This window comes from Mirounga angustirostris, unplaced genomic scaffold (genome assembly GCF_029215605.1).
Source record: "Mirounga angustirostris isolate CCGP_5_RB_7025 unplaced genomic scaffold, mMirAng1.0.hap1 SCAF_12, whole genome shotgun sequence".
NCBI classification, from domain to species: Eukaryota; Metazoa; Chordata; class Mammalia; order Carnivora; family Phocidae; genus Mirounga; species Mirounga angustirostris.
In genome coordinates, this window is record NW_026991720.1 from 28,578,742 (window position 1) to 28,590,758 (window position 12,017).

The window sequence follows — 12,017 nt, forward strand, 5'->3', positions numbered from 1 at the left end:
ATTTGAATATCTCACAAAAACCTTGAAGAATGCACTAACATTGTCATTTTCTGTCACCAACTAATACCCCTGGGGTATTACTGATCTAAAAAGTTACATTTTGAAGTGAATTAATTTCAAAAGGCTGTGAGAAGGACAGATATGTTAAATTTTAAATGGATAAGTAAAAGAGTGACAGATTTTATCAGACTGTTCGATAGATAGATATAAAATACCTACATAAAATCATCAGAGTGCTCATATTTTAAGCTAATGCACTCTGAATTCAAGGTACATAAAGTGTTATTTGTGAGGAAAAGAGAAACATCTTGTTGGTGAAGGTCAACTTAATATTTTTCAACTGGTAAACCATTTCTCTTTTTTCTGCACATTATACAGATGAGATGACCCATTATTAACAGAATATAAAAACCATTACAGGGGCGCCTGGGTGGCTCAGTTGGCTAAGCGACTGCCTTCAGCTCAGGTCATGATCCTGGAGTCCCAGGATGGAGTCCTGCATCGGGCTCCCTGCTTGGCAGGGAGTCTGCTTCTCCCTCTCACCCTCCCCCCTCTCATGCTCTCTCTCTCTCTCCAATAAATAAATAAAATCTTTTAAAAAATAAAAACCATTACAGATTTTAATTTTCCATGAAATAGCAAATCATATTAAATAAGACACTTCCAAATTTGCAAAAAATAAACTTGAAATATTAAGTAAAAAAGATTAAAATTCTCATTCTAATTATTTCAATATTATAACTGTAAACCATCTGACATTGTTATTGGAAATTTATTCTAACACCATTTTTTATGAAGTATAATTTGGGTTTATTTTCCATCTTATTTTTAAAAAATTAACTCTAATTCCAATTAATTTCAAAAATCGGTTTGGCAAGGAAAATCAGATTAGAAACCAGGAACCTGAACAAACACAAAATCAATGTTGGTAAAAAGTTTGGCCAACAAACCCAGGGGGAGTAGGGAGAAAAGCAATACGAATTCTTTTTTTTTTTTTTTTAAGATTTTATTTATTTATTTGAGAGAGAGAATGAGAAAGAGAAAGAGAGCACATGAGAGGGGGGAGGGTCAGAGGGAGAAGCAGACTCCCTACTGAGCAGGGAGCCCAATGCGGGACTCGAACCTGGGACTCCAGGATCATGACCTGAGCCGAAGGCAGTCGCTCAACAAACTGAGCTACCCAGGCGCCCCGCAATATGAATTCTTGTTGAGCAAACATTTATGGGTTGTGTACTGGGTTCATGCTACTCTGCTGAGCATGGAATCTTCTGTAAAAAAGAGTCATTGGCAATTAAAGGAATCAGTGAAGAAAGCAGCTTTGTTTGCATCATGTTATGGACAAAACAGACTCCCAGCTCATGTATAACAAAAGTATGATCTGTTCTCTGTCCTCTGCGGTTTACTCTTTTCTGTAAAAGCAGTCTGATATGAAACACAGCTTGTCATGAAAACATTCTACTTTAGTCAACCAATGTCCAGACATGCAACTGTGGGCTCCAGACCTCACTGTCTCAGACACACCCAGCTGCCCCCTGCTTCCCATTCTTCCTGCCTGCTGTGTCCCTGCCTGGAAGGCTGGTCTCTGGTCTCCTTTATCTCCACTTTCTGAATCTTATCCAGCTCAAGCCCTACATCTTACACTTACTCTGTCATCTTGGCCTATAAGATACCTTGTTCTCTGACCCTGTTACCATTAGCGATTTCTGTTGTCATAGGTAAACTTTTATATAGTATGTTATAAATTTTTCATGGGAAATTCTCAATAAGCATAAATTTCTCAGCCATCGTGACTTCATTCATTTGTTCACTCACTCATTCATTCATTCATTCATTCATTCATTCATTTTTGATATTTTCCATAGTAGTCAACATAGTACTACACACATGGGAAATAGTCCATAAACATGATAAATATTTTTGAGTAAACTGAGAGAATATACTTTAAGATAACACATAAAGAGTGGTCATATGAACTTATAGGAAGATGTTGCTTAAAAAAAGGAATTAATTATAAAGCTTCTGAACAAAATTCTCTTTTAAAACAAAGGAAGAAATTACTAAGCTATGATTCCTTATATCGTCATAAAGTTTTTGTTTTCCTAGATACAGTTATAATAGTTATACTGACTTACATTGTTTCCCCAGTAAACTCCCTAATTTGCAGTGTGTTCTGCTTGCTATGGGACAGGAAGCTTAGGATGGATGCAATTTTCTTTGTCCTTTAAAAGTCTTAATAGGCTATTGATGACAGCAAAGCTATATTTCATCCTCAAGGCAAATTATAATTAATTTTAAAGTCCTATGCGTCTTAATACAGTCATCAACTTTATTTCCTCATCATACCCACATTTTAATTGCTTGATTTTTACATTTACGTATGGGTTATCTTTTTTTTGTTATCAGTATGCCGTCGATGTGCAGCTTGTATAAAATCCACTATTACAAATAAACTCTGTTTTTACTATATCAAAAATTATGTTTTCCGAAACAGTAACTTTTGAAATTGTAACAGCTGGAGCGTTTAAGCTGAAAAGCTTAGATTTACGTTAAATGCTATGATAATGTTTGAATGTTAATGAGATTAATATCAAAGTACGCTGTCAAAATACTGTATTAAATATTAACGGAAGCCGGAATTCCTCCATTTTAACTTTAATTGTTTCACTGAAGTATGAAGAACCATCAAATCTTGTGTTGTCATGTCTTTGGACTTACAAAATCACCTTATTTATGGTTAAATCAATGGTAGCTCTCAAGTAAAACGAATTTTGAATACGCCTTGAAGAGCTTTCAGGTAAACAACAGGCAGAATCTAAGCTTTATGAAACACACGTCTAAAACAAGCACTCAACTTACCTCCAGTAGATGAGAATACCCACAAGAACCACTAGACAGATAAAAGTCAGGGCTGACACGATCACGAGGGGTATAACTGCCTTCTTCTCGGATTCCAACCCCTCAGCTAGACCAATACGAGACTCATGGCTACTATTACTGGCCTCTGTAGTCGGAGAAAATTGAGAGAGTTGATATTTAAGCTTAAGAATAAGTCACAACATTTTTCAACCGAGTAAGTGCAACCTTCATTGCCGGTGCTTACCTTTACAATTTCAAATCTATGATACAAAGAGTGTCTACGATTACAAGCCAATTTAAATAAAGCACAGTTTAAAAAGTAAGGCAGGCTATCCGAGCAGAGATCCGTACAGGTGTTGTGGCAAGAAATGAGCATAACACTGCCTTGAAAAGCTTGCTAAAAGGAAAACAGGAGCATTAAAATAAAAAAACTACCCAGTTTTTAAATAAAATGACCAGGAAAAACAATGCTACTTACTGTACCATATATAAAACTTCATTTTAATAAGATGTTTCTAATTCTGCAATTAAATAAGTAGCTAGGAGCAATTAAAAATTCCATAAAGAGGGAAGGTTAGGATAACCCTTCTTACATTAGGATAACCATTCAACCCAGAAGACTATTAAAAATTTAAATGTAGGTTGCTTTTAAAGTGTTACTTTGAATGCCCTTCTTATCAACTACTTTTCTCTACCAAAAATAAAAATACTATTGCATGCGAACTGAAGGAATACATAGATCGAAGGAATTCTTTTCAAATATGCAAGTGTAAATTACGGAAACGTTTAACTTCTGTCTTTGGGTTAATTTTGAAAGATGGCAAGTGACTATTTTTGTCACCAATTAGGTGCATTATCACCTTAGCACTTTCAAAATCATTGCAACTGGCGCCATTCTTCCAAGTCGCTCAAAAGAGTTTCAGAACTTCAGGGTATCTGGGGCCAGTCATAATGCTTCCCTTCTCCTTTGAAGTGTGTGCATTGGGGAACCAACCCAACTGGACATCAGAACTGCTCTGCCAAAGTAAGAGCTCTTAGTGTGTGCCTGCAGAAATTCTGGAAGAACTACATCCAAGTTCTCCCATGAGAGTCCACACTGTGTTCTAGACTCCCGGCACATTAGGTGCTTTATATACCAAGCATCTTACTTTAGTGATAGGACACAAAGGGAAATCGGTTTAATTTCAAGATTGAAGAATACATTTGAGAGTAACAAATTCATAAATGCAGCCCTAAAGTAAGTATATCTAACGGCAGAGAACTTAAGTTCACATTTTGTCTATTAAAACGATTGTTACCTAAATGGAAGTTTTGTGGCTAAACAATGAAGTAATCCACTTAGAAAAGTCCCGAGTACCTAGAAATTACAAATGGTGGTTAATATCATTATCTGTATCAGTCACTCTTGAAATGTCGTTCCCAGAATATTGGCATTGGCATAGCCTGGAACTTGTTAGAAATGCCAGTTTTGGGCCCCACGCCAACCATCACAAAGCTGCTGAACAGAAACTCTGTAGGTAAGGCCTAGCAATCTGTGTTTTAACAAGTCTTCCAGGTGATTTTGATCCACATTCATGTCTGAAAACCAATAATGTACATTAATTTATATACAAAGTGAGCTTATATAATAATACTATGTATATAGGTGTATATGTATCTATATGTATGTATGTAGATACATACATATCTCATTTATATATATGTATTGCATACACATATATGAGATATGTCTGATCATATATATAAGATATATAACACATAAAGCATGTAACAAATTACCATACATATCACACACACTATACACACATGCACACATATATAATCTTGTAATGCAGATTTTACTCATAAGTTCTCTGGGGGGTCTGATTTTAAAATAAACATTTTCGTTGAGGAGTTAGAATGATAAATCCATGATAATCACATATTGTGAAACCCAGGTATTTTATTCAAGATGAGATACCACATGAAAGTATAGATAATCAGGGGCCCCTGTCTGGCTCAGTCAGTAGAGTATGCAACTCTTGATGTCGGGGTCATGAGGTGAAGCCCCGGGTTGGGTGCAGAGATTACCTTAAAAAGTAAATAAATAAATAAATGAATAAAATATCCCCCCCAAATTCAAAAAAATATATTTATAAAAAAAGGAAGTACAATCAACTGGTTGTTGCTTTACATACTGTAATGGGGAACAACTAGTTGTATTGATCTTTATATTCATTAGTTGAGACTAAAATATCTATTTCAATATGGTCCAGTAGTGTATATGAGCTACTTAAATAAGACAAGAATCTACCTATAGATGATCAGTAGACAAAGTTAAGATTAATACTTGAAAATACATTTTTAGAATAAGACAGTATACTTTTGGTATTACAAATTAAGCATTATGTATATTTTATTGTCCTCAATAATGAAAGCATAGTCTCCAAGAGACAGACACCAGTAACACATGATTCCAGCCTCAGTTTTGTGTTGACTCCCTACCTGACCTGAATCAAGTAATTTAGTATCTCTGGGCCTCAGTTTATGCATTCATAAATTGCAGATACTAATTTTGCCTTATCTATTTTGTTTTAGGGAACATGTCTTATAAATTATTCTACATTCTAGAAGTACATAATAAAATAATAAGTTTCAGAATTAGTCTGTATGCATTTGATAAAGAGCCATATTCAATTACTTTGTAAGACAGAGTACATATGATTTTTTGTAGATACAGTTTTAAAAGCGGGCAAGAATTCTTCCCTAATCTTGTTTGATCTTAGTTACTCCATTAATTATGTTACCTGATGATATTGGAAGTTATATTCCTACTGTTTTCTCCTCTGAGTGGGAGAACATACTCTTAATAATTAATCAAATTAGTGCAATGATAAGAAATTGCTAAGTTTTAATTCATAATTCTAGATTTGGCATTTTGCAATATATATATAGTTTCCCCATAAGAGCATAATCTGGCAAGAACATGCTGATGATGTCACTACCTAGTAAGACAGAAAAAAAAGGGATGAATTCCTGATATGTCTTTAAAATAAATCTAATAAAAATTTTAAAAAACCCTGAAATTTAATTGAAGCCAGATAACAATTCATATACATGGCAACACTAATGAATATAGTGACCTGTGGATTCATTATTCATTCTCACATATCAGAGTTTGTTTAAACTGGAATGCAAATGTTAAATAGGTATCAAGTCAGAATGTAGAAAAACTTCTCTATCAAAATGTACAAACTTTTCATTGCTGCTGCACTGACTGGAGGAAAAATATACAACTAATTGAAAGGATGGAAATAACAAAGAGAAAAAATACCCTGATGAGATTGGTATCTATGATCTGGCTTATAAATATCTGCTTTTATGCAATAAGATTGCAAGCTGTTACCTTAACCTACCTTTTGACTTACTACGTTAACATTTAAATATTATCATTGTTAATTTAAAAAAAATGCCTTAAAATTTAATAAAAGCAAATTATAAAATTATTATGATCAAGGCAATGAAGTTATCTAGTATTTCATATGCCTAATGGTACTGAATTTCCCTTTTCTCCCCATGGGCATTTAAAGCAAACATCTGTATTATATATGTTGCAAGTAATCTACTTGAAGAAACAGCTGGCCAATAAACTAATTTGCATAAAATACATTAACAAATGAAATGCATGTCTACGGAAAATGTTCTAGTGTTTTACATCTTGTCATACAATACCTATACATACTCTGCATATTAATGACCATTATCTAACTTCTTAAAAAGGTGTATAACCACAAGTACAAAGTAGAACGTGTCTTGTTAGTTCACACTGCCCTCTTTAGGCAACACTAAGGTAATCAAACAAAGACAACTTAAAAAAATTAAAAGCTTCTTTAAAACAAAACAAAACAAATCTTACCATTAACTCTCAAAACTCAGCAATAGAACTTTTTGTAAAGCTCCCCAGGCTGATGTGGATGTGCAAATTATCATATCTTTTCCGTGGGGTGGGTCAGAGAGGTGTTTATAACATATTACGTATCAGAGTTTTAATAATCCATTTTATAATTCAGTGAAATTGGATTACAACTTATTTTAGAACATAAGTGAATATAAAAATTAAAACTGCCTAAAAACAGCACACTCCAATCTATCATTTAAAAAGCAGTATACTAAAAATGCATTACGCACACATAATTGCTCCCACATGTAACTGGCATCTTGTAGAATATGAAAAATTGACAATAAATAAGAAACGTTTTATCTATCCACTAACCAAGACGTGTTGAGTATTCATTTGAAATAATGGCTAAAATCATACTTTAAAAACTGTAAATGGATTTGCTGAGTGTCTTGATTAAAAAACAAAATGATGTGCCACTTCACCAAATTTCTCCTTCCATGATTTTTCTATTTTTTGAGGAAGAAAACCACCACACCTCGGTCTATCTCTTGGATCCGTAACTAACCTGCCTCTGAAATGTTGAATACTTCTGAGTGCCTGCTAGTAAGAGTTGGTGTTGAGGACTGTGGGGATCCAGGAGTTATTTCTGAGTCAACTGCTTCCAGGACCCCATCAACATCTCTTTCATTAACGTCTGGAAAACTGAAATCTGTGGAAGTCTCGTTATCATTCGGGTTATCTGAGAGAGCCTGCCCTGATCCGCTCTCTTCATCACTTGCAACAGCTGCCCATGCTCCAGATTCTGGAGTGAAAGGAAGCAGGGCATCACCAGTCTGAACGTCATTGTGCTGTTTTCCACCACTGGGCTTTGGGGGCGGCACATTTGCTGGTGGTGATTTATCGGGACTTCTGTCCATATCGGTCTGACCGGCTGACAGGACACCTGTGACGTTATTTTCTTCTTCAGAATTTTCAGATAGTGAATATGAGGTTGGGTTATTCTGATCCACAAGATTGTTCTCTTGGGTGTCTGAATCATTCATTACCTTTTCCTGCGATTCTCTATAGGAGGAGCATGACATGCACTTATTTATGGATAAGCCATCTCTATCTCTGTCATCATCATCGTCATCATCATCATCATCATCATCAATAACACCATCGTCACCACCACCCACTAAATCAGCATCGGATCTGGCACTCTGAATCAGCTCAGAAGTTGTTCTAGAGGGAAACAGCAACTTGGTTGCGGGGACAGAACCATCTTTGTCAGGAGAAACCACTGTAACGGAAACATGCACATTTCCTAAAGGAACAGACTGATCGGCAGTTACGGGTGTATCAGAAACAACTGCTGGGATACCAGCAAATACCTCATCAGTGAGAGACCCCTCGGTTGAGGTGAAAACTTCATCGGAATACATGAGCTGATTTCTAAGTGTATTTGGTGGCACATCAATAGATAAAACAGGAGTAGCAAACGCGTGCCTTCCTTTCGGGGGAAAGGCCTGGTTAATCTCCAAACTGGCAGTTGGGAACAACTCGTCATTACTGCGCAGTGAAGGTACCACTTGCTGGGGACTTTTGCTTTTAAGCAAAACTGGTTCAAAGTATTTCTCACTTGCATAAGAAATGGTTAAACCTTGAAGTGAAGCAGCGTGCGCGTTAGAAGCAGGCGATACCTCGACAACTGGTACAGATGCAGCGAGCAGCGTGTTTTCCCTCGAAGCAGAGTTTGAGGCCAGGAGATGCAATCCTGTAGAACTAAGGGGATCACCCTTGGGGGTTTCAACCGATATTGGCTCGCTAGGCACGGGTGGAAGAGCAGTTTTAAGCAACGTGTCAACATCAGAAGCCTGAAAGGAGGGCTGCAGCAATACTTCAGTATTAAAAGAAGCTGAGGGCTCATAAAAGAAGAGCTGAGTTGAAGGAGCTACCATTTCACTAGAAGCAGGGTCAGAGGAGGCTGGCTCTGAGCTCGCACTAAGCACAGGTCTAAGCGAAGTGTCGCCGAACGCTTGAGATACGGCATGTGCAGGCTCAACTGAAAAGGTATTCTCTGGAGCTTGACTAATCTCATGATCAAAAACCTTAGTGGCAGGAGGAGCGAGAGACCCTGGCAACGTGCCCTTTGTGCTAGAAAAGGAAACGGGGGATTCTGGTAAAGACGTGTTCAACTTATTTACAGTATCGTACAGGTCGGGCAGGACTGTGCTTTCCGAACGGTAAACCGGCTCACTGAAAGAAGAAATTTGCAGTTCAGTCTCATTTCCATATATTATGTCACTTTTAGAAAGCGGCTTATTCTCATCACCAAACACAGATGTTGTATATGTAAATTCAGCTACAGAAACAGGTGAAGAAATGTTAAGGGCTGTCAGACCATCTGTGTCGGGTAAAAGAAATTCACCATCAGAGGAGGCTCCAGACCACTCCCCATCCCCAGAGAGGCCAGGAGGCGGCGGCAGCCGAGATGCGATCGGGGTTATTACCGAAGACGGAGGCACCGGAACGTGGCTAGGGCTGCTAAACAAGGGAGCCGGAGGAGCTACACCCACAGAACCATGCACGGGGATTGCAGAACTGTAGGGAACAGTGAAGAAGTGCTGGGAGCCCTCATTACTAGATAAGGCATAGGCAGGTTCGGGCCCTGAAGAACGTGCATGCATCATGACATCACTGCTGGGTGGTTCAACTTGAGAAAACATAAGCGTTTTATAAAGGACACCAGATTCACTACCACCAGATTCCAGTGTCTCTGAAGCAGCACGAGTAGTGGGCTGATGTGACGTCACATCAGAATACTGAGCAAGGCCGGCCTCTAATAGCAAATCACCCCCAGCCACTGGCAGGGAAGCATGCAGGGACAGCTTATCACTCTCAACAGCTGAAGTAGCTTGTGGAAGGACCTGAGAAACTGTATACAGGTGGTGAAACAATTCACTACTGAAGGAAGCGGAGGAAAATGGAAGCAAAGGTGCACCATCATAGGAAGACAGGATGGATTCAAATGACACATCGACACTGGGAAATACAGGCGTAGCATGCAAGGCCGAATCACTACTCCAAGCGGCAGGGGCAGTGTTGAGGATCTGACTGTCAAGCAACAAAGGGGTGACTAGAGGAAAGACGTCACTACTGTAGAAAGGTTGAAGAGGCGTCTCACCATTGAACACCGGCTGAGTTGTCTGTGAGCGTCCCGCGTGGACGGTGGGGACCGAGTCCTGCTGCCCGGAGGATGGAGTAAACGCACGGGGCGTCACCTCGGTCGGCAAGGAGGCGAAGGTAGAGTAAGGTGGCATTTCCAGGTCCGTGACCGGGGGACCCAGTGACACCGGCGGGCCTGGAGCTGAAGACCCAGCTGCCCTCCCAGGTTCATCGATCCGTATCGCGGTGTGGCTGGTCTGGAGGAAGCTCTCTCTGCCCGGTCCAGCCTTGGGCCGTGTTGCCCCATCTGCAGCGCTAGCAAACCGCACGTCCCCGTCGGTGGAAGGGCCCTTCGGAGAGTCTTCAGAACCCGACGAGGCTGACTCTTCGGAAGCATTTCTTGTAGATTCTGGTAGAAGAACATCATATGTGATTGCCTCTGGGTTTTCTGAAGAAAACACATACCCACGGGATATGTTCTCAGAGGTGAACGGCATAGAAGAAGTTGTCGGACTGGAGCCTGAAGAATCGTCAGCTCCGGTATCGAGCTTGAAACTTGTCAGTAAACTCTCATCCTCACTGATGTCAGTAGACGCCTCTTGAGGTTCCGTTATAGAAACTGTATTTAAAGATTCCACGGTCCCGGTCAAGTTCATCTGTGGAAACGTGAGAATAGTTTTAGAGCTGTCGTTCCAAGAGGCGGCCATGCCTTCCAGAGTGTGAGGTGGCATTTTAGTCACAGTCCGCGAAATCAAAGCAACATCTTTTGGGGGGGCTAATTCAGTGACTGGTTGGGAAGTGGAATCTAAAGATGGGTTGGGAATACCACCCTTCCCAGAGAATCCACTTCCTCTTGTTGGGGATCGGTTAGTCTTGGCCTCATTGTATTTAGTCCCTGCGTGATTGTAGTTTGTTGTAGTAGGAATCTGGGGTTCCTTTCTCCTTATTTGGTTTGTGGCACTCTCTCTACCGGGATTCACAACAGTGTCTTCTCCAGTGTCTTTTCCCTCTTCTTCCTCCTTTGAAAAGCAAACAAGATTTAATGGGATATAAGCAGGTAAGAAAAAAATGAGTTCTTAATAATATCTTATACTACATTATACTGTTAATCTTCACTTGTGGGAACTTTTCCTCATAAAGCACCATCTCTTAGAAGCCATGCCTCTATCCTTATAACCTTTATCATCCACCTTCTAGGGACACTAATTAAACTTAATGAAAACACCCTATTTATGGCTGCCTTTATTTTAATGCTGTGGAAATAATTAAATTACTAGATACCACAACTTTGAAACAAAGGTGCCTTATAATTTGTTGATTGATAGTGTTACTTAACATGGTACTTATTTTGTTTTGTGTTTATTTGTTCAGTTCATCTGGCAACTGAATGTGTGTTCTCTCTCTGTCAAATAAATAAGTAAAATCTTAAAAAAAAAAAAAAAAACAAAGATTTTCCATTCAAGACATATGCAGATATTTTTAAATTTTTTTAATTTTTAAAAATTTTATTTTATTCAAATTCAATGAATTAACACATATTATTTTTAAAATATTTTATTTATTTATTTGAGAGAGAGAGTGGAGGGGAGGAGCAGAGGGAGAGGGACAAGCAGACTCCATGCTGAGCACAGAGCCTGATGGGGAGCTTGACCTCAGGACCCTGAGATCATGACCTGAGCCAAAACCAAGAGTCAGATGCTTAACCCACTGCGCCAACCAGGTGCCCCCATAGGCAGACATTTTGTTAAAGACAAATTGTCAAGGGGTGCCTGGGTGGCTCAGTTGTTGCGAGTCTGCCTTAGGTCCCAGGGTCCTGGAATCGAGCCCCGCATTGAGCTCCCTGCTCCGTGGGAAGCCTGCTTCTCCCTCTCCCACTTCCCCTGCTTGTGTTCCCTCTCTCGCTGTGTCTCTCTCTGTCACACAAAGAAATAAAATCTTAAAAAAAAAATCCATGTTTTCTGGGATTTTTTTTCTTTTTTAACTGTGCATTTTATGTCTAATCATATGCTTAGAAAACTAAACTGCCAAAAGTTTATCAAGATATGGTATTTTTAGTCCACATGGGATATGATTTTGCCAGTTTGCTAGCATTGTCATTTATTAGATCTTTTATTTATTTTTTAAAAAGATTTTA

General features: G+C 38.7%; 1 protein-coding gene across 1 annotated transcript in view; it reads right to left on the minus strand.

The window, feature by feature from the left end:
- Positions 1-12,017, minus strand: part of PTPRZ1 (protein tyrosine phosphatase receptor type Z1) — a 162,846-nt gene that overhangs the window by 35,860 nt on the left and 114,969 nt on the right. The window contains exons 12-13 of the mRNA XM_064575008.1: positions 9,903-10,902; positions 2,857-3,001 (exon numbers count right to left, since the gene is read on the minus strand). Of these exons, the coding sequence (XP_064431078.1) occupies positions 2,857-3,001; positions 9,903-10,902 (1,145 nt within the window). The remainder of the gene's footprint in view (positions 1-2,856; positions 3,002-9,902; positions 10,903-12,017) is intronic.